Source organism: Camelus dromedarius, chromosome 8, assembly GCF_036321535.1.
Source record: "Camelus dromedarius isolate mCamDro1 chromosome 8, mCamDro1.pat, whole genome shotgun sequence".
Taxonomy (NCBI): domain Eukaryota; kingdom Metazoa; phylum Chordata; class Mammalia; order Artiodactyla; family Camelidae; genus Camelus; species Camelus dromedarius.
Window position 1 is genome coordinate 76,747,157 of NC_087443.1, and position 19,070 is coordinate 76,766,226.

Consider the following 19,070-nt stretch of genomic DNA (forward strand, 5'->3'; position numbering starts at 1 on the left):
ACTAAGTTAAATATTTACATTCTTATCTGTTCAGATACTAAGAAGTTCAGTGTATTTGCAATGATTTCTTTTTTATTGATTCCATAGAGGCCAACTGAGTGTGAAACTTGATAACTTTTATTACTTTTCTTCTGAGAATTTTAATTTTGACTCTTTTTAGTTGGACTATAGGAAAAAAAAAAAACCCTCCCTAAAAGAACTTGATTTATTAATTGAAAGTAATTCAAACTTTTCTCCTAACATTGTTGACCTAAATAAATGTCATTTTAAGATTTTTTAATCTCAAAGTTAAATGTTATTAAATATAGTATGATATATTATAAAATCATTTCATCTTTGTTGAAGACACTTAGTGTTTGTTTTGCTCTGAATTCTGCCAAGAGTTATTAACCATTTTGGAAAGTCGCGTCACAGAGAGCAACGCCAGTCTGGTATTTGAGTCACCAGTATGTTCTGTGTTTGTGACTCTCACATCCTCAAAACTGGTTTATGGTCCTCTTTTCTTTTGACTTGAATTCTCCTCTAAAAAGATTTTAATGGTAAAGATGAATTAAGTCTTTAAATTAAGGATGAGAAATTATATTCTGCCCTGACACTTCAGGTTTGACTTATTCAATGGATTGAACAAATTACGCTTGTTTTCTGATATCTATATTAAATTTAAATATAAATTAAAGCACCAGAAGATATCCACTACCATGGTGTCCTCATTTTCAAATCAGTTTTGAACTGTTTCTGCAGTGCCTCCTAATTCACAAAGCTCTGTGCAGAGCTCTGAGAGAAATCAAAGGATTGAGGTGTGAGTCTGACTGTGATTGGTGCTCTAATACATGTGTTAGCCGGGTGCTAGAGCATCTAGCATCCAGGCCAGGTAGTGGCAAAGATGCAGGCTTTGGAATCAGACAATCCAGAACTCAGTCCGAACTCTACTGATCCTTACCTGGGTACTGTAAGATCCTATGGCTCACTTACCCATCTGTAATACGGGTTAGCTGGAGGATCAGTGATAGGTGTGGTACTCTGAAACATCCAGCCACTCCTGAGCTAACCAGCAGCTCAGTATCTGGTAGTGTTATTGTTCTTATTGGCAATGGTGAGTAAAGGTTCTTTTCCAAGTCTCATGATCATCATCTGCCTTGAATCTTCCCTCTTCTACAGATTCCTATTGAAATCTAAATAAATAATGTATATTACCCTTAGAAAAACAGAAGTGTTGATTAAAAACACAAGAATATTTTAATCACTGGGGTCTACAGAAGTACATTTTATGTAGAAAAGGCAATTTTTAAAATTAATATTACTTGAAGTGTCACACAGATAGCTCAGGAACTGTTCCCACACTGGCCCTATGCCTCTCCTTGGAGCTGGGAAGCCCCATTGGGCCGGATTGTATGTTAGGAACTTCGCTCTGAACTGGCCTTCTTCTGGTCAATGGACAAGCTTTGGTAACACCTTCCCACATGTGTTAATTTTCTAAATGAAGCTTGAGATAAATCCAGGGAACTACTGGGCAGGTTGTTGAAAGATGATTTCCATTCTCCCCTTAATATCCAAAGGTTGATATTAGAAGGAACTTTGGAAACCTTCAGATTACATAAAGTATCTTTTCTTTTCTTCTTTTCTTTCTTTCCTTTTTTTTTTTAGATAACTCTCTGTAGAATTACTTTCCTCTCTGACATTTTCTCCCCCAAGCAACTTCTTTTTGTTTTGTAAGTAGTTAATACATTTACTTTCCTTACAAATCAAAGTAAATTAAAAAGTACACACTGAGAAGTCTCCCTCCTGCCCCAGCCTCATCTAGCCCTTGTCCCCACCAAGGGCAGCCCTTTATATTAGCTTCTTGTTTATCCTTCCAATTATTCTTCACGCAAATAGAAGTAAATATGAATACATGTCATTATTTGAGTCTCTACTTTGTGACGCCTGAGACAGCAGGTTACATGTGCTCTTTGTACCTTGCCTCTTAATGTGCCCTGGAGCTCTCTCTGTGTCAACACAGAGAGATCGCCCTCATTCCTTGTTTATAGCTGCATTAATAGCCCCATATTGCTGGACGCTTGGATTATTTCCAGTCTTTTGCTATTGCAAACAAAGTCACAATAGATAACCTCATCTCTGACAGCTCATGAGGGTATAAATGTAGGGTAAAGTCCTAGAAGTGGGACTGCTGGGTCAAAGGACTGGCCTGTATTTCCAATTTCATGGTTAAGACGTCTAAATCCAGGGCTCGGAGGAGAGTAAAGCAGGCCACTCAGTCCGTGCCCATGAACTGGTTCTGGTCTCTGCGATGAGATGTTGCAGAAACTGAGAGTAGGGAGAAAACTTAGAGCAACTTTCCATTGCTGTTGATACAGGGAAATGGGGCATGAGAGGATGGCCATGTCCCAGGTCCCAGACGAGTCCCTGGGACGTGCCCCGTCAAGTGAGGGTCCTTGGCTTCTCGTAGGAAAGCATTCATGAGCGAGCCATAGCTGAGTAGTAGAGTAAAAGTTTATCCGGAAATGCACACGCCATAGACCAAACTCTGTAGGCCATCTCAGAAGGACAAGAGAGGCCATGACTCGTGGAGCATGGGAAGGTGGGGCATAAAGTAAAAGTAGATGCACACTCCATAGATAGTTTTTTAATGGGCTCAGTTATTTCACATGCTAACAAATGGGAGGATTATGGATTATTCCAACTACTTTGGGGAAGGGGCAGGGATTCCCAGGAATTGAGCCACCACGCACTTTTTGACCTTTTATGGTCCGCCTTGGAATTGTCATGGAGCCTGTTGGAGTGTCATTTACCATGCTAATATATTACAATGAGCAAATAATGAAGCTGAAGGTCTACTGGAAGTCAAACCTCCCACCACCTTGGGCCTCAAGGTCTATTGGGAGTTGACTTGTCCAGGATCTTGGTGCTCATTGCTGTGTCATTCCTTTAATGGTTGTGCCCTGCCCCCTTCCTTCCTATCTCACTATGACATCCAAATGTATGATCATTTTTCTAAGTAGTTTATTTTTATCGATTTTATCTGTCTGTGATGACTGAAAAGAAAAAATGATTTCTATGGTTATGCAAAATCACAAACAACTTCTTTATTATGGTGAGATTTCCTTTCAAATCATTTCAGGCGGGGGAGAGTATAGCTCAGTGGTAGAGTGCCTGCCTAGCATGCACAAGGTCCTGGGTTCAATCTCCAGTACCTCCATTAAAAAAAAAAAATAAACCTAATTACGTCCCACCACAAAACAAAAATTAAAATTTAAAAAAATTGAGTTGTCCTTTATAATCGTTTCAAATGTAATGACGTTTGCTATCCAAACTTCTGAAGAGTTTGAAAAATAGAACTACTGCTAAACATGAAAGAGTAAAACAAAATTAGACTAACCAAAAAGGGAAAACATATTTCAGTCATTTAGCAGCAATGCTACCTCAAAACTGGATTCACCTCTTGATGGGTGTTGTTGAGCTAAAAGCCCTAAGCAAGCCAAAGATCAGGAGAAGAAAGGAATGATTACTTGAAGCAAGTAAGGAGAACACTGGGAATCTTTCACAAAGCAGCATATCCCTAAACGGCAAAATTGGGGAAGTTTTAAGCTAAGGGTACACGCAGATTCATGAAGGGGACTGAGCAGAGGAGAATTCAGCATAGAATTGGGGCAAAGGTGGGTAGTGTCCAAACTTTAGTTGATTGAAGTCACACGGATCAGAAAAGGCCAAAGTCCTCATTATTTAGCTTATGACCAGTCTGGGGTCTTGGCACGGAGTTAACCATCCTCCACCTGGGTGGGGGCCTTTGTTTCTATAGAACTCAAAGGTATGTATCAGATTGTTATGTATAGCCCTTGAGGAGGAACTAGAACTCTGTTGTATTGCTGAACTATTGTTTCTTGACTGCTTTTCCTCTGTTCCTATATTCCTTTGTTCTTTTAAGATCAATAATTACTCAGACCTGTTCAAGGACAAACATTGTGGCCAGGCTTAGGTGACCAAATGGCTTCTCTTAAGTCAAAAAGCTATGTCTGGTTCTTTTCACTGGGGACCCCCTGCCCCATCTGCCTACAGCAGTTGATTGAATACCAACACATTCTGGTGTAGGAAATGTAAGATTCACAAAAAATACAGAAGAATTGCCAGGGACAGGGCAGGGTAGGGGACCTCCCAGATGAAACAAGTAGACAATGACACAATACAAAATGAGGTAGGTGCCAAGTGATGTGGTGAGGCCTCACCTTTTTACAGAAGGATCTGGCCACCCAAGCAAAAAAGCAATGTGTCAGCAATCATCGTGTCTGCCAGGACACCAATCTCCAAAAAGTGAGAAGGAGGTGTAAGATGAAATAAGGATATGCAGGAAGAAAATGTTAGAAATTCTATTTAATTTTATTATCTTAGCCTTTTAGACACACATTGTCTTATTCTTTTAAATCCTTTTATTTTGCAACGTAAATAATCTGTTAGCACTGCAGGATGCATACTCAACTTAAACAGATATGTATATTGGGCATGCAGGCTCACTAATTTTTATTATGAAAGGTGTGAGATCAAAAGAGCTGAAAGACTGCTGCACTAAATCTGTGCAAGGAGTGGAAGGAAGGGGCCCAGTGTGTCTTGGTCACCATTGCACCCCCAGGGACACTGCCTGACAGAGAGCAAGCAGAGAAGAATTATGTGAGCTCTGATACATCCTTGGAGATCAGCACCTGCATCAAGGGCCCAGACGCTTCTGCAGGTGTGGTTGCTACATATTTAAACTTCCAAAGAGAGAGCGATAAAACAAAATATCCTGTATCTGTCCTACCGTGAAGTTGTTATTCAGATGTAGTATTGCCTTCTAGAGTTGAAAGAAAAATTAGGAATCAGCTGGCAGAAGGAGTTACATGGGTTTACACTCCATAAACAAATGGACTCTTGCTACCCGGAAGGCAGAGATTTCTCTAAACCACTGAAAGTCACGCTATGTCAACTTATTTTAGAAGACCATTGTGAGAGCTAACAACTTTATAAGGGGGAAAAGTTATGATTCATCTCAGGAAAACAAATAACTCTGGTCCTTTGAACTTATCTTGGTGATACCATCACCTTCTTTGTTAGTCATGTTTTACCACACTTTGGGAGTTAAAAATCCCTGGAAAGACCTTCCTAAAACACAAAGCAGATCTATATAACACAAGCATGGCAAAGGTGAAATGTATTTGTTTTGAGCCTGAATTAATTCCAAATGACATCAGAGCTAAGAAGAGTGTTTCTTTGTACAGAAATAGCTGAAGAGAAGGCCATGGCATTTTATACACTCTGTTACACCAACTGCACACCCACCTGTGACTTTCCCTCACCTGTGTCTCTCACCCATGTCCAACTCGAGTTTTTCTGTTCCATTCCCAGAGTTTAGGGTACTGCCTGGCACACAGCTGGCTCCCAATATGTGTTTGTGCAAAGGAAGGGAGGAGGGTATATTTGGACCATTTATTTATGGTAATGTACAAAAGAAATACGGGGGAAAGGATATAAGTGTTTATAATATAGAAAAAATTCTTGAAATTCAACAACAAAAAAAGACAAATAACTCAATTTAAAAAGAGCAAAGGATTTGAATGGATATTTCTCCAAAGAAGATATACAAATGGCCAGCATGCACATAAGAAGATGCTCAACATCATCAGTTATTAGGCAAATACAAATCAACACCACAGTGAGATACCTACTAGGATGGTTTTAACTTTAAGAAGAAGAAGGAGAAGAGGAAGAGGAGGGAGAGGAGGAAGAGGAAGAAGAGGAAGAAGAAGAGGAAGAGGAAGAAGGAGAAGAAGAAGAACATTGGTGAGGATGCAGAAAAATTGGAACCCTCCTACACTGCTGCAGGAAATGTAAAATGATACAGATGAAAATAGTTTGGCAGCTCCTCAACAAATTAAATATGGAATTACCATATGACCCAGCAATTCCATTCCTAGTTACACATCCTAAAAAACTGAAGACAGGCGTTTAAACAAAAACTAGTACATGAATGTCCATAGCAGTAGTATTCAAGATAGCTAAAAGGTAGAAACAACCCAAATGTCCATCAGCTGATGAACAGATAAACAAAATATTGTCTATCCATACAATTAGCTTGTTATTCAGCCATTAAAAGCAATGACATACACAGGCTCAGATATGGATGAACCTTAAAAACATTATGCTCAGTGAAGACATGAAAAGCCACATATTATATGCTCCCATTTATATGAAATATACAGAAGAGGCAACTCCATAGAGAGTGCAGATTAGTGACTGCCAGGGGTTGGGGGAGTGAGGAGGGCAGCAGCACAAATAGTAACTACTCAGTGGGCACAGGTTGTAAATCTACTTAATGCCTCTAAATCAAACCCTTATAATGGTTAAACTGGTCAGTTTTATGTATATTTTTTCCACAATTAAAAAAAAACTTAGTATTTTGGGAGATTTAGAAGTGTGATTCAATATAAGGTTTTGTTTTTTGTTTTTGAGGAGCCAGTCCTTGCTTCTGTAGTTTGCTGGGTGCCAAAGGGCAGACCCCACGATGGCGGGGAGGAACTACGAAGATGAAGACCACACCGCCGCAGACCTCAGTGTAAGTTTTTGTTTTTTCTTAATGTAGGTAAAATTTATTGTATGATTGAAATGAATGGAATGCAAATTCCTTTTTCAAAATGCTATGATAATACCGTGTCAGAAATGGAACGATAACATCAAAATTGCATATAGAGGCCAAGCCTCACCCAGATCCAATTCACCCAAACGCCACACGAAGTTGAGAAGCACTTTGGAAAGACTGTGTGATGAGCTCATGTATTCTGTGCTGTGGATGGCCTGGGTGTGGTTAAAAGTGCCATTTTTTTAATTTTAATTTTTAATTTATTTATGTATTTATTTTACAATATCATATTTTTAAAATTAAAGTATAGTTGATGTACAATATTATATGTTACAAGCATACAGTATAGTAATTCACAATTTTTAAAGGTTATACTCCATTTATAGTTATTATAAAATACTGGCTACATTCCCCATGTTGTACAACACATCCTTGTAGCTTATTTTATACCTATTAGTTTGTACCTCTTAATCCTCCATCCCTATATTGCCCCTCCCTCTCCCCTGTCCCCACTGGTAACCACTAGTTCCTTCTCTACATCTGTGAGTCTGTTTCTTTTCTGTTATATTCACTAGTTTGTTGTACTTTTTTGATTCCACATGTAAGTGATACCTTACAGTATTTGTGTTTCTCTGTCTGACTTATTTCACTTAGCATAATGCCCTCCAAGTCCATCCATGCTGTACACCAGAAACTAATACAACATTTTAAATCAACTGTAGTTCAATTAAAAACAACCAACCAACCAACCCATTTAAAATATGGGCAGAACTGAACGGACATTTTTCCAAAAGAGGAAGTGCAGGTGGCCAACAGGAACATGGAAAGTTGCTCAGCATCACTAATTATCAGGGAAATGCAAATCAAAATCACAATGAGATATCATCTCACACCTGTCAGAATGGCCATCATCCAAAAGGGAACCAATAATAAATGTTGGCAAGGATGTGGAGAAAAGGGAATCCTATAGCCATGTTATTTACAATTGCCAAGATATGGAAGCATCCTAAGTGCACATCAATAGATGAGTGGAAGTGTAAGGTATTTTTAATAAGTCAGCTTATAAATTTATCACACAAGACATGTTATCTTTTTGTTATTTCTAGAATAGTTGTTATTAGCTGCTATTTACCAATTACTGAATTGGCTTATATGGAAGGAAACTAACTTTAAATTAGAGATCAGCTTGAATTTTTTAATCTATCTATCTATTTATTTTTAATGTCGGTGCTGGGGATTGAACCCAGGACCTTGTGCATGCTAAATATGCAGCTCTACTGAGCTATTTCCCTCCCCCAACCTTTTTTTTCAAACGTGTTTAAAAAACATTCCATCAAAATCTTGCTTGGATAACAAAGTCCTACTGTATAGCACAGGGAACTATATTCAATATCCTGTAGTAATCTTTAATGAAAAATAATATATATGTGTGTGTAACTGAATCCCCATACCATACACCAGAGACTAACACGATATGTAAATTGACTATATTTCAATTTGAAAAAAAAAAATCCTTCTTGGAGATAGTAGGAGCTTTTTAGGATCAAAGTAGAGTTGGTTAGCTTTATTCTCCCTGTAGAGATGTGGAGGACTTAAGTATCCTGAATTCCTGAGAACTTAAAGGGACTTAGTCAGCCATGATGATGTACCAAAAAAAGCCCCCTGTGCAAAACTAGATCCTCTTAGAAAAAAATACGTTAGTGAAAGAATAGAACTTTCAAAAAGTGATGAAACTTTCCTTTTAACAGTTATTTTAAAACCTTCCTGCATATTTGTGACAATTTTAGTCATGAGTATGGACTTCTGAAAGTGGTGTCTAAATTTCCCCCAGATCCAGCCCCTTCTACTTTCTATGATCTGCAGGTTATTTAGAAGCAAGGAGAACATTAGCCCCTTTTGTAAATGTATTACTACAGATAAAAGAAAATAGGTCCCAAGAAGGGAATTGATTTTTTAAAATAAGTAATTTTACAAGATAGCCCACTCAGCTTTTTTGTGCAGACTGACTCCTACCCCTAGTGTTCTTGGCCAGGGGAAGTCCTGCAGAGGAGGCCCCCTGCATGTGATCAGCTGCTTCCTGGGAGAGTGGTTTATTTAAAATGCAGTTTCCGCTTTGGGGCCCAGCTCCAAGCCCTGCAGTTACCTAAATACACTAGTTTATAAATTGGCAGGAAGAACCTTAACATTTACTGAGCACATACTGTGTGCCTCTCAGAAGCTTAAAAAATTTAGGAAACCAACCCCAGATTGCAGAGTTAGTATGTGGTGGAGAGAGGAAATAAAGGGCCGTACTCTTTTCACTCCACAAACCACTGTAGTCATAGGAAAGGAAAGGAATACACAAACTGGAATTATCCCTGTGCCTGGGACATCATTTGCCTTAATAAATTCCCATCATCCAGAACAGTTGGTGGCACAAAATGGGTGCTCAGGACAGGGTGTGGCAGGAAGAAAGGACGAGAGTGAGGAAGCAACAACAGATGCCCTTTCTTTCCAAGACTGACTCTTGACCTGTAATGACATAATGCCAAATAGCTCTCAGATCATTTAAAACAATTTTTTTTTTTTACCAAACATTTTACATGATTGGCAGCCCCACATACAATTTAAATCACTCTGGGGTTATTAGGCTCAGGTTTCAGGCTCTGCTCTTTTCTTACCAGATGCGTGACCTTGGGCAAGTCTCCTCCTCTCTTAGACTCAGTTTATTCACCAGTAAATGAGAGAGTTAACCAGTGGGCAGAAGGGCTGATTACATTTCACCAAAACAGATACCAAGTGGCCAATAATAGGCATATGAAGAGAGAGTAAACATCACTACCCATCAGGAAATGAACATTGGAATGCAAATGTGATACTACTACGTGCTTTATAGAATCATTGGAATAAAAAAGGTGGTCAATCCTAGAAGGATGTGGAACACCAGGAACTCTACCCATTGCAGGTGGGAACATAAATTTCAACAACTGGAGAACTGATGGGCAGTATCTACTAAAGCTAGACTTATGCATACCCAGTAACCCCACTCCGAGATGTATTCCCAAAGGAAACATGAAGATGTATTTGCCAGAAGATACGTATAAGACTGTTTAATCAAAATGGCAAAATGTATTTGATCACCCATCAACAGTAGAGTGGATAGATAAATTGTGGCAGGTGTTTACAGTAATGTGCCAACAGTAATAGAAATAAATAGTCTACAACTATACACAACATGGACGAAACTCACAAATAATGTTGAGCAAAGAAAGCCGGACACAAAAAAGAACAGACTGTAGGATTCAATTTTTATAATTAGAAGGAAAAAACAGGCATTAGCTACTATGCTGTTAGAAGTAGGATAGTGGTCACCCTTGGGGAGGGAGGCATGGGAAGGTGGCACAGGGGCGGGGCTCAGGGTGCTTGCAATGTTCTGTTCTTGATCTGGGTACTGTTTGTGGATACACACCAAGCTGTACACATCTGATATATTCAGTTCTGCATTTATTACACTGCCATAAAAGTTTTGTAGAGGAGGTGGTTGGGCTACGTTCGGCATCTTTAGTGTCCTTTGCAGCTTCAGCTGGGATAATAACTACCTCATTGTGTCAGGCACTAAGCTAAGTGCCTCCCACACAAGCTCACGTTTAGTCCTCTCTTCAGTCCTCTGAGCCGGACACTATGGTAAGGAAACTGAGCCCGAGACACTGGGGAACTTGCCAAGTTCACATATCGACTGAGGGGTGGAGGTGGCTTTGAGCCCAGCCACTCCGGGGCCAGGGACCTTACCTGTAGTCCTTGAAAACCACAGCCCAGGGGAACCAGGTGTTGGGTGCAGCAAAAGCGACCCTTTTGGGTATCTCCCACTGAGTGTCTCCCCCTTTCTCTCCACAGCCTCGTTCCTTCTGAGTTTTCCTCACGCTGGAGGGAAGAGGGGGCACTTTCTGTTTCTCTTTCCCTGTTTTTCTTTTTCTGAATTTGTGTCTTCCCACTTCCTCGTAGACTCTTAGATGCTTGCCTTTAATTGACCTAAGATGGAATTACATTTTTAAATGTACTTATTATTTATTGAAGCACTTCTATGTTAGTCTACTCAAAACTTTAAAAGCTAGTTAAATAGGTTCCTAAGAGTTATTTCTTAAAAAACAAGTACACTAAGTTGATATGTGCCCATAAAATGGATAGGGGTCTCTCAATGTAAGAAATACTTCTAGTCACTCCTTTAAATGAGGTTCCCTGGCTATATGGTTTCAAGTGGGAATCTAAAATGGTCATTTTTAACATCAAAAATTTATGACCAGTGGATGCCCCAAGTCTGAAAATTTATCTGCAAAAGCCTTTATGGGGTATTAAGAACTTGTAAAGTAAAGCTAGAAGTTAATGTCCTAGAAATCTGGTGTTGATTTAATTTGTAGCCACTAGTTAAAATTCTGTAAAGATGCTTTGCTTTTGCTATGAAAAATGGCCCTAAATGTGTTTGTGTATACTGCCTGCAAATGGAACCACTGTGTGTGTATCTAGCAAGGGTCTGAAAAGGATGACTTAAGAAAGTAGCATTGGAGTAGAAATACCCTCAAGGCTAGCGGTGGGGGTAGGGGGGTGGGGGGAATACATGCATACAACCTCTGACTATTATATAATTATTTAAAAGGTTCGCTAATGGAGGACAAGAAATAAGCCAGAAATTATTACAAACAAAATTTATTAGACAAACACGTCAATAGACTGAGTGTCAGGATTTGGTTGGAAAGCCACTGGGCCTTTTAAAGCAGCAGAAGTCCAAAGTCACATACTTTGAGCATTACTCGTTAAAACGTGTAGAAACGACAAAGGTCAGGAATTACAGAACTTCATGCTAGTCCACAGACAGATAAGCCTCCCACTTCCCTCCCTAGTTCCTCTCTTCAACTGGAGTCTTCTGGATTCTGGTATCTGAGAGGAATGGAATGTTTCCCATGTCTTACAGAAATTCGGCTTCTTTGTTACATATCTTGCCTCTGTGCACTTGAATTGCCTGTTCATGATACGTGGAATGTTGCTTTTGAGAAACCAAGGAATAGTCACTGAGGGAGTGTTTATCAACATGCAAAGTGAATAATATTTTCTACTACATCTGGCATCCGTTGTCTTTTAGAAAATTATAATGCCTTGTTTGGGGACACTTTTCTTCTCTAGAATAGAGGGAAAAGAGTCTAATTAATAAATTATAATTAAATAATACATATTCTCAGATCTTATGAGAGTCACATGAATATGAAGTCTTCATTTAATTTGTAAGAAAGGGAGGGTATTTTCTCATCCTAATAATACAAGTAGCTATTTCAAGTTCATAATACCAAACAGTGTGCTTTTACTTTATAAGAAGCCATTGATCATTAAATTTAACTATTAATGACATGGGATGCCAAGAAATAGCAAGGAATATGGTATCCATATAGATATTTCCGGGCCTCAAGTCATCAAATAAAGGTGAGAGTGAAACATACATGACCTAGTTGGGCAGTCTGGGTTTCTGAGATATGGGCTGCAAATCATTTTACATAAAAAACTAAAGGAAGAGTATTCCAAACAAAGCTGGCAAGAGAATTTTATAGAACTAATTCTTTAGGGAGATAATAAAATTAGCAGAATTCACGTCCATATATTAAGTTCTTGCAGTTGAATCAATTATGAAAATACTTTTTACTTCCATGGTAGCTTGTTACACCCAATAATTATTTCTTTCACAGCCCCTTACAACCTTTTGCTTGTTCACCATACCATCACGGAGAGTCTGTGTGGAACAGAGTATCTTTCAAGTCAGAATCTTAGATGAAGCTCTAATAATGTTGAGTTTGTGCTTATATAAAAAAAAAGAAATAAAAGTCCAATTCATGACGCCGTGTGTGCTGGAGAAGCTAACTCTCCCCCAGCTTTGATCACTGTTGAAAGCCTAGGACTTACCGGGACAGAGACATTAGCCAGGACCGAAGTTTTACAGGATCAAATACTGCAAATCAAGATGGGCAGTCTCATGCACAGACCTCAAGATTTTAGCTGAGCCATTGGTCCCTTTGTTAATCATTTTTATGCCTTTGGGGCCACTGCCGTGGTTTGTCAAAGCTGCTCTCAAAACTTGCAGTGGTGCTGAACTACTTTAGCAGGCAAGTCTAGCTATATAGGTGTTGCATTTCCCAGCACGAATTTCTGGTCTTCTCAGAAAAATAAGGTACCCATTTTCTCAGGAATAGCCTGTGGAGAGACTGCTTGGAACAAGAATTGCGCTCAAGTCCGAATCTTAAATGAAGATCTAAAAATGTAGAGTTTTATGCATTTAAAAAATTGTCCATTTCACGGCGGCAGTGTGGTTCACAGACTCAGCTCTCTCCAACTTTGTTCAGTATTTGGGAGGAATCGCTGGGTTTGGGCCAATAATTAAGTATGAAATGGGAAACAGTCTGCTTTGAGAAGGGAAAGCGCCTTACCCTCTGAGTGAGCCAAAATCTTTGAAAATTACACCCTAGGTTTGAGCAACTGGAGGGCGGGGCTTGGCTCCGGGTGCCTCCATCCCCGCCGCTCTGTGAGCCCCGCGCGGAATACCCAGGCCCTCAAAAAGAGCCCTTGAACGGAATTAAGCCTGACCAAAAGTGAAGAACAAGGTCCATAAACGGGAAGGCTTGAGAACAGCCTCAGTCTCTGGACACTTAAAGATGGCAGATCCTTGGCCCCCTCTCATGGACCGCGTGGATTCAGGGGTTCCGCGCGGCGGGAAGGCGCGCGGCTGGGAGTCGGCGGGCGGCCTCTCCCGGCCCTCTGGCGGCGCCTCCTGGCAGTTTGGAATGGAAGGGGCGTGCAGACACCCGCGCACCGGGAGGGGGCGGTCCCTGCGCATCGGTGCAGCTCCGCGGGGTGGGGACCACAAGTCCACTCCAGTGACTCGTGAGTCCTGACGAAGTGGGGCCCGAGGGGCTCCGGGTTCACAGATGAGGGGCGTAGAAAGGGGTCAAGTAGGAGGGCCCGAGGAAGGGCGCGAAGGAGCCCCCGGAGGCGGCGGCGGCCGTCAGCGGGAAGGAGGTGGCGGTGGGGAAGAGGACGCTTGCCGTGGAGTATGAGGGGAAAGTCTGGAAAGGCAGCGCGCCCGGGCCGGGCGGACCTGGACTGCCCCCCGCGCCGCTGCCGCCCGCCCCAGCCGCAGCCCCGGGCGCTCCGGGTTGGGGCGCGCCACCTCCCACCTGCGCCGCGCCCTCGGCGCCGGGGTTTTGCTTCTTCCACTTGGTCCTGCGGTTCTGGAACCAAATTTTGACCTGCGTCTCAGTGAGGCTGAGCGACAGCGCGAGGTTCAGGCGCTCGCACACAGACAGATAGCGCGTCGCCCGGAACTTGTTCTCCAAGGCCACAAGCTGCTCGTAGGTGAAGGCGGTGCGCGCGCGCCGCGGCTTGGCGCAGTTGGGCTCGGCTCGCCGGCGCCGGGGCCGTGGGGAGCCGGGCGAGCCTGGGGAGGCCGCGAGGCCGCACGTGCTGCGTTCCGCCGCCGCCAGTGCCTCGGCCCGCGCCTCGGGGGAGCGCGCGGGGCCCGCCTGCAGGCGCGCGGCCCGCTGCGGCCGCCGCCTCCCCACGTCCTCCACGTCCTCCTCCTCCTCCGCGTCCTCCGCCTCCGAGCCCTCCAGGGGGGACGCCGCGCCCGCGCCTCGGCCCGCAGCATCTAGAGAAGAAGGGGACCGTGATCAGGAGCCCGGAACGACCCGGCCCTTCCGGGTCCACAGACCTTTCCTTATCCTCCTCAGAGCATGCAGCTCTCTCCCCAATCCAGACCTCAGCTTTGCCCTTCTCCCCGCTACCCGATACCACCCCCCCCCATCCCCAGGACCGCATAGAGTTGCAAGTCCTTCCCAGGAGTTGGGGTTTAGGGGTGCAGTGTCCCTTTACTCATCTACCACGTAGTAGACGTCTAAGAAGTGTATTTTGAATGAATGAATGAATGAATGACACCCCGCATTAAGAAAAAATAACTACCATAAGGTTGGACAACCTTATAGTATCGTTGTACATTAAGGCATCAAGATGTCAAGTGCGTTTAGGGCTGTATCTCCCAGTCCCTAGAAGCCTATTTTGGCCTGGAACTCCTAGCAATTAAAAATGAAGTTATTAAGCGCCCCCTCCTCTCTTTTAAAGTGAAATTCTCTCTTTCCCATCTTCTCTCTCCTGCCGTGTTAATGGAGTTTCAGATTTGTGCGGGGCCGGATCGATAGATGTCATCTATTAAAGGTAAGTTTTAATCGAACAATATTAGGATCAGACAGGGAAAGGGGGTTTGAAGTCGGTACCCGCAAGCTGCGGGCAGGAGATATGCAGGCGCCAGTAATAGAATATCGATCATGGGGGTGGGGGAAGGGGAGCTCAGCCCCTGCGAGGGGCGATCCGAACAATTACCAGGCGGACCATCCAGGCCCAAGCCCAGCCGCCAGAGGCGCCAAGAGCCCCAGACAATCACCACAAAACTTGGGGAGGAGAAGTGAGCGGGGCGGGAGGCCGAGATATCAAGCCTCTCCCAGATCAGTGCCTCTGACCTTTGGCGTCCCTCCAGGGAACTTCGTGCCTTACCCAGCTTGAGTCCTGCTATCTTTTGTCTTTCCTTTCAGGCACAAACTTTCCTGGACCCCTCATCAGGTGTCCACCGAAGTTAGGAGTTAAGTCAAAAAGGGTTTCCGGGAGAAAGGACCAAAAGCATCCTATCACCCCACCCCACCTACCCCAACCCCAGCCTAGTCGAAGACAGGATCTGGGGCGAGTGAGCATGTAGGGCGGAGTCTCTACAGCTGTATTTGGATGGTTGGAAGTGGGCACTGGGTTTCTAAACCGGACCTCACAGCCTGCTAAGACCCTGGACACATGATTTAGCCTCAGCCCCCTGATCCAGAAAGTGGAGGTGATGCTGTCTACCTCGCAGGTTCTGAAGTTTTTCATGACTTTCATCCCAGTCTCTAGCCCAGGTCCTGGAATGTGGCAGGCGCATTACATGCCCAATAAATGAATGAGCCTGGATAAGGTGGGTGCTGTGTAACTATTAGTTTCCACTCAGAGTAAATCAGAGCTGGACTGCTTACTCGCTTAGCAGGTGAGCAGGGACAGGCTTCGGTGGTAAATCCCTGACCCGTGATGCTAGGGGCCTTCTTTTTAACCTCAGCTTAATTACGAGACAGGGGCTGCACTTCACGACTCGTCCTATACGCCTTCTCGCGTTGGGGAAGATGCCTCTAAGGGCTACTCACCGGTCCACAGCTGTCCCCCCCCAATCCCCCGCCTTACCATCGCATCATCTAGGCTGGGGCTTTCCAGGGCTGTGCGCCAATTCGCATCCTTACCAGGCATCTCTCGCTGCCCAGCCGGGTCCCCCTGGCTGGCGTCGTTCCCTGCTTCCGCCTCTGCCAAACTTTTCTTGGCTTCCAGGGGAGTAGGGCGCATGGCCGGGAGCGCAGCGCGGGTAAATTTCTGAGGATCCAGGATGTCCAGAACGGAGAAGGAGATCTTGTGGTGGGAAGGAGCCGCCTTGGCCCCGCCGTCCTGCCATGCCAGCATGCCCGCCGCCCGCAGGCCGGAGGCCGGCTGCGCGGGGTCCGGGGTGGCCTCGCTCAGGCTTGCCTTCGCCTGTGACTCGGCGGCAACTCTCAGCCGCTAGGAAGGTCGAGGCGGCCAAGTGAAGCTGGGGAGGGGGGCTTGGAGGCGGAGCGGGGAGAGAGCCGCGGGGTGCTGCGCGCGGATTGGCACTTGCACTACCCAGGTCCCCTCCACGTGCAGGGCGCTCCCGCAGCAGCCCCAAGACTGCCCCGCGCCTTGCGGGGCCTTCTTGCCCAGGCGAGGGGGCGCCTTGCTGCGCCCGGTGCGCGCGCCCGGCCGGACAGCGCCGCCGGCTACGCGCGCCTCCTCCCAACCTGCCGGGAGTCAGGGTGCGCGAGGGAGGGACGTCCGAACGCCTTCATTGGGAGATTCCCCCAACACACGCACTCTGACTTGGGCTTGGATTTCTCGCCTCCCGCAGTGCACCCGCCTTTGACTGGGGATGCGACTGAGGCCAGCAGTGATTACTTCAAGGTAACGTTCAGAACTTATGCCTCGCCAGTGAATCACAGTAGTAGCCTCAGACCTGGTCACCTTGGATTTAAAAGCTCTCGTGTTCTCGCAGTTTACAAAGCTCATCGGTTTGCACGATCTCATTTGGTCCTCTAAGCATCCCTGTGAAGTGGGCGTGGCCTGACAGGACTGTTGGCCCCGTTTTAAGAAGAGTAAACTAAGGTTCAAAGATAAGAAGTGAGATAAGAAGTGCCATTGCCCAGGGTCACTGTTGGTTGGTGATAAGAGTCAGGATTCGAACCCAGGTCTCCCTTCTCGGACCAATATTCTTTTCAGTACGTTCTGCTCTCTAGGAAACAGCGAAAGTCCTGCACTGCGTCAGAGGCTTTCCCTTCCATCCTGGAGCCTAGCTAGGTCAGGGAGCAGCAAGGGTTTTGGAGAGATGTCTGAGCCCCTGCCAAAATGCCGCACCGCTTTGGAAACCTTGGCAGGTTGGGGTCTCACAGCCAGGTGAGAAGCCCTGGTAAGGGCAGGTGAGCCAGCTGAGGGTGGCAGCCCCGGCCTGCGGAGACACCAAGCTCAGTCCCAGGTGCCCTTCAGGCATTCTTCAGAGTCACAGATTTGATCATTTGCAACAAATATTGGGTCCCTGGGAATCTTGCATTTTGACACCCACCCTCCCAGTTGACCTAAAAAGAAAAAAGGTTAAAAGGTGCTTATCTGGTTTGGATTTAAGGTCAGAGAACAGGGATGATTGAATCGGCTTCTACCTGCCCACCAAGTCTGGTGGGATAGTGCCCATCAGTCCTTGGTGAAGCTTCCACCTGCCACGCCCTTCTTAACGTTTCTTTTTCCCTTTTGTCACTTGGGGAGCAGTCTGTAAGCGCTAAGCATTTATCTCAGCGGCAAATTCTGAGGCTTCTCCCACCCCTCTGCCTAGAACCACCTCTAAGGCTGCTGTTCCTTTCTTCCCTGCCCCATGGGGTTTCCAAACAATGACTTGGCAATTAACATTGTCGAAGCAGGTAGGAGTAGGAAGGGGAGGAGAACCCTTCTCATTAAAGTGCAGGGGGCGGGGTGGGGGGGCGCGGCTAATCCCATCTGTTATAGATGAGAAGGCCTCAAGGGCCAGCTCCTGGGAGCTTTTTTCATTCAAACCTTGGGACCCCTCCCAGAGGTGGCTACTGTATTCCCTGGGGACTTTAAAGCCCTGCCGAAATTCATGCCAGCTCCAGTCCTAAAGACGAGATGGATTGTGCTTTAAAAGGAAATCAGGAAAGGAAGTGCTCTGCCCAAGCCCCCGGACCACCTCCCACCAGAGGGAATGCACAACTTGTCAAAACCAGAGAAAGTCATGGTGGCTCTAAACGGTGATACCCACCCAGGAACCTGGATTTCAAATCACAGGACCTTCCAGATCACAGATAGGGTAGTTTATTTTTTGTTTTGACAACTCTTTCTCACCCAGTTCTCACTTGACTTTTTTTTTTTTAAACTTTCTTTTCATTCTCTCTCCCTCCCCACTGATCCTAGCCCTCCTTTACTTTTCCCCACCACATTCATGTTTTCTCATTTAGATTCTTCAGGGTAGCTAGAAATAGACCTCTTTAAGGTAGCTCCAGGTGGACATTTCTGGCTTCCCATGGCCCCTCTCTTATCTGTTCTCCTGTAAGAAATATCGAGGCCACTTCCATGGGAAGGTGAGCCGGTATTCCCGGGGGCACCCCATACTCCCAACCCAGGGGGACAGGGAAGCCACAGACAACCAAGGGGCAGCCCAAACCCAGATCATTTTCATTTCACTTTATCAATTGTCTCCAAAAATATCTGTCCTTTGAGGTCCACAGGTATTAAATATAGGGGGAAAGGGAGCAGAAAGAGGAGAAGCAAAAATTGGAAAGTCAAGACCACATAAGGCCCATGGCTTTAAGACTGTGAATCTTTCAGAGCTCCCTCTATTAATTATCTTTTTCTCCCCCCATTGTCCTTTATTTTTCCTATATTTCTGATATGTGTGTTCAGTGCAGGACAAGCTCATGTGAACCCTTGCACTCAATACTTGGCTCCTGGAGACAGATGACACAGGAAACATCACAGTGTCTCCCATCAATACTGAAGGAATAAAATGCATCCTCTTACTCACCCAACTTAAAGAGAAATGCCCCACCCAAAGAACAGGCTAAATCCTTCAATTTGGTGAGAGGAGGGGCTGCCTTAGGGAATTGTTTTTCTGGCCACCTGCTTTGTAAATGACCAGAAGGCAGTGAGACTTCCTGTAGGAACAATTTGGTGGCATGTTGACTCGATAATGTCCTCTCGGGCGTATTTATCCACAAGGGCTTCCTATATGATAAATATATCCATATCTACCATGTGTATTTATACACAAGGGGTTCCTATATAATAAGTGATCCACATCCATATCCAGCAAGCCACCTTC

The 19,070-nt window shown here is 44.6% G+C and overlaps 1 protein-coding gene across 1 annotated transcript; it reads right to left on the bottom strand.

Moving 5' to 3' along the window:
- Window positions 1-13,539: 13,539 nt before the first annotated feature.
- Window positions 13,540-16,138, bottom strand: NKX1-2 (NK1 homeobox 2). The gene is made up of 2 exons (XM_031461958.2): window positions 15,925-16,138; window positions 13,540-14,264 (listed from the first exon to the last, which is right to left on the bottom strand). Exons 1-2 carry the CDS (start codon window positions 16,136-16,138, stop codon window positions 13,540-13,542), a joined length of 939 nt encoding a protein of 312 aa, XP_031317818.2.
- Window positions 16,139-19,070: the final 2,932 nt, after the last annotated feature.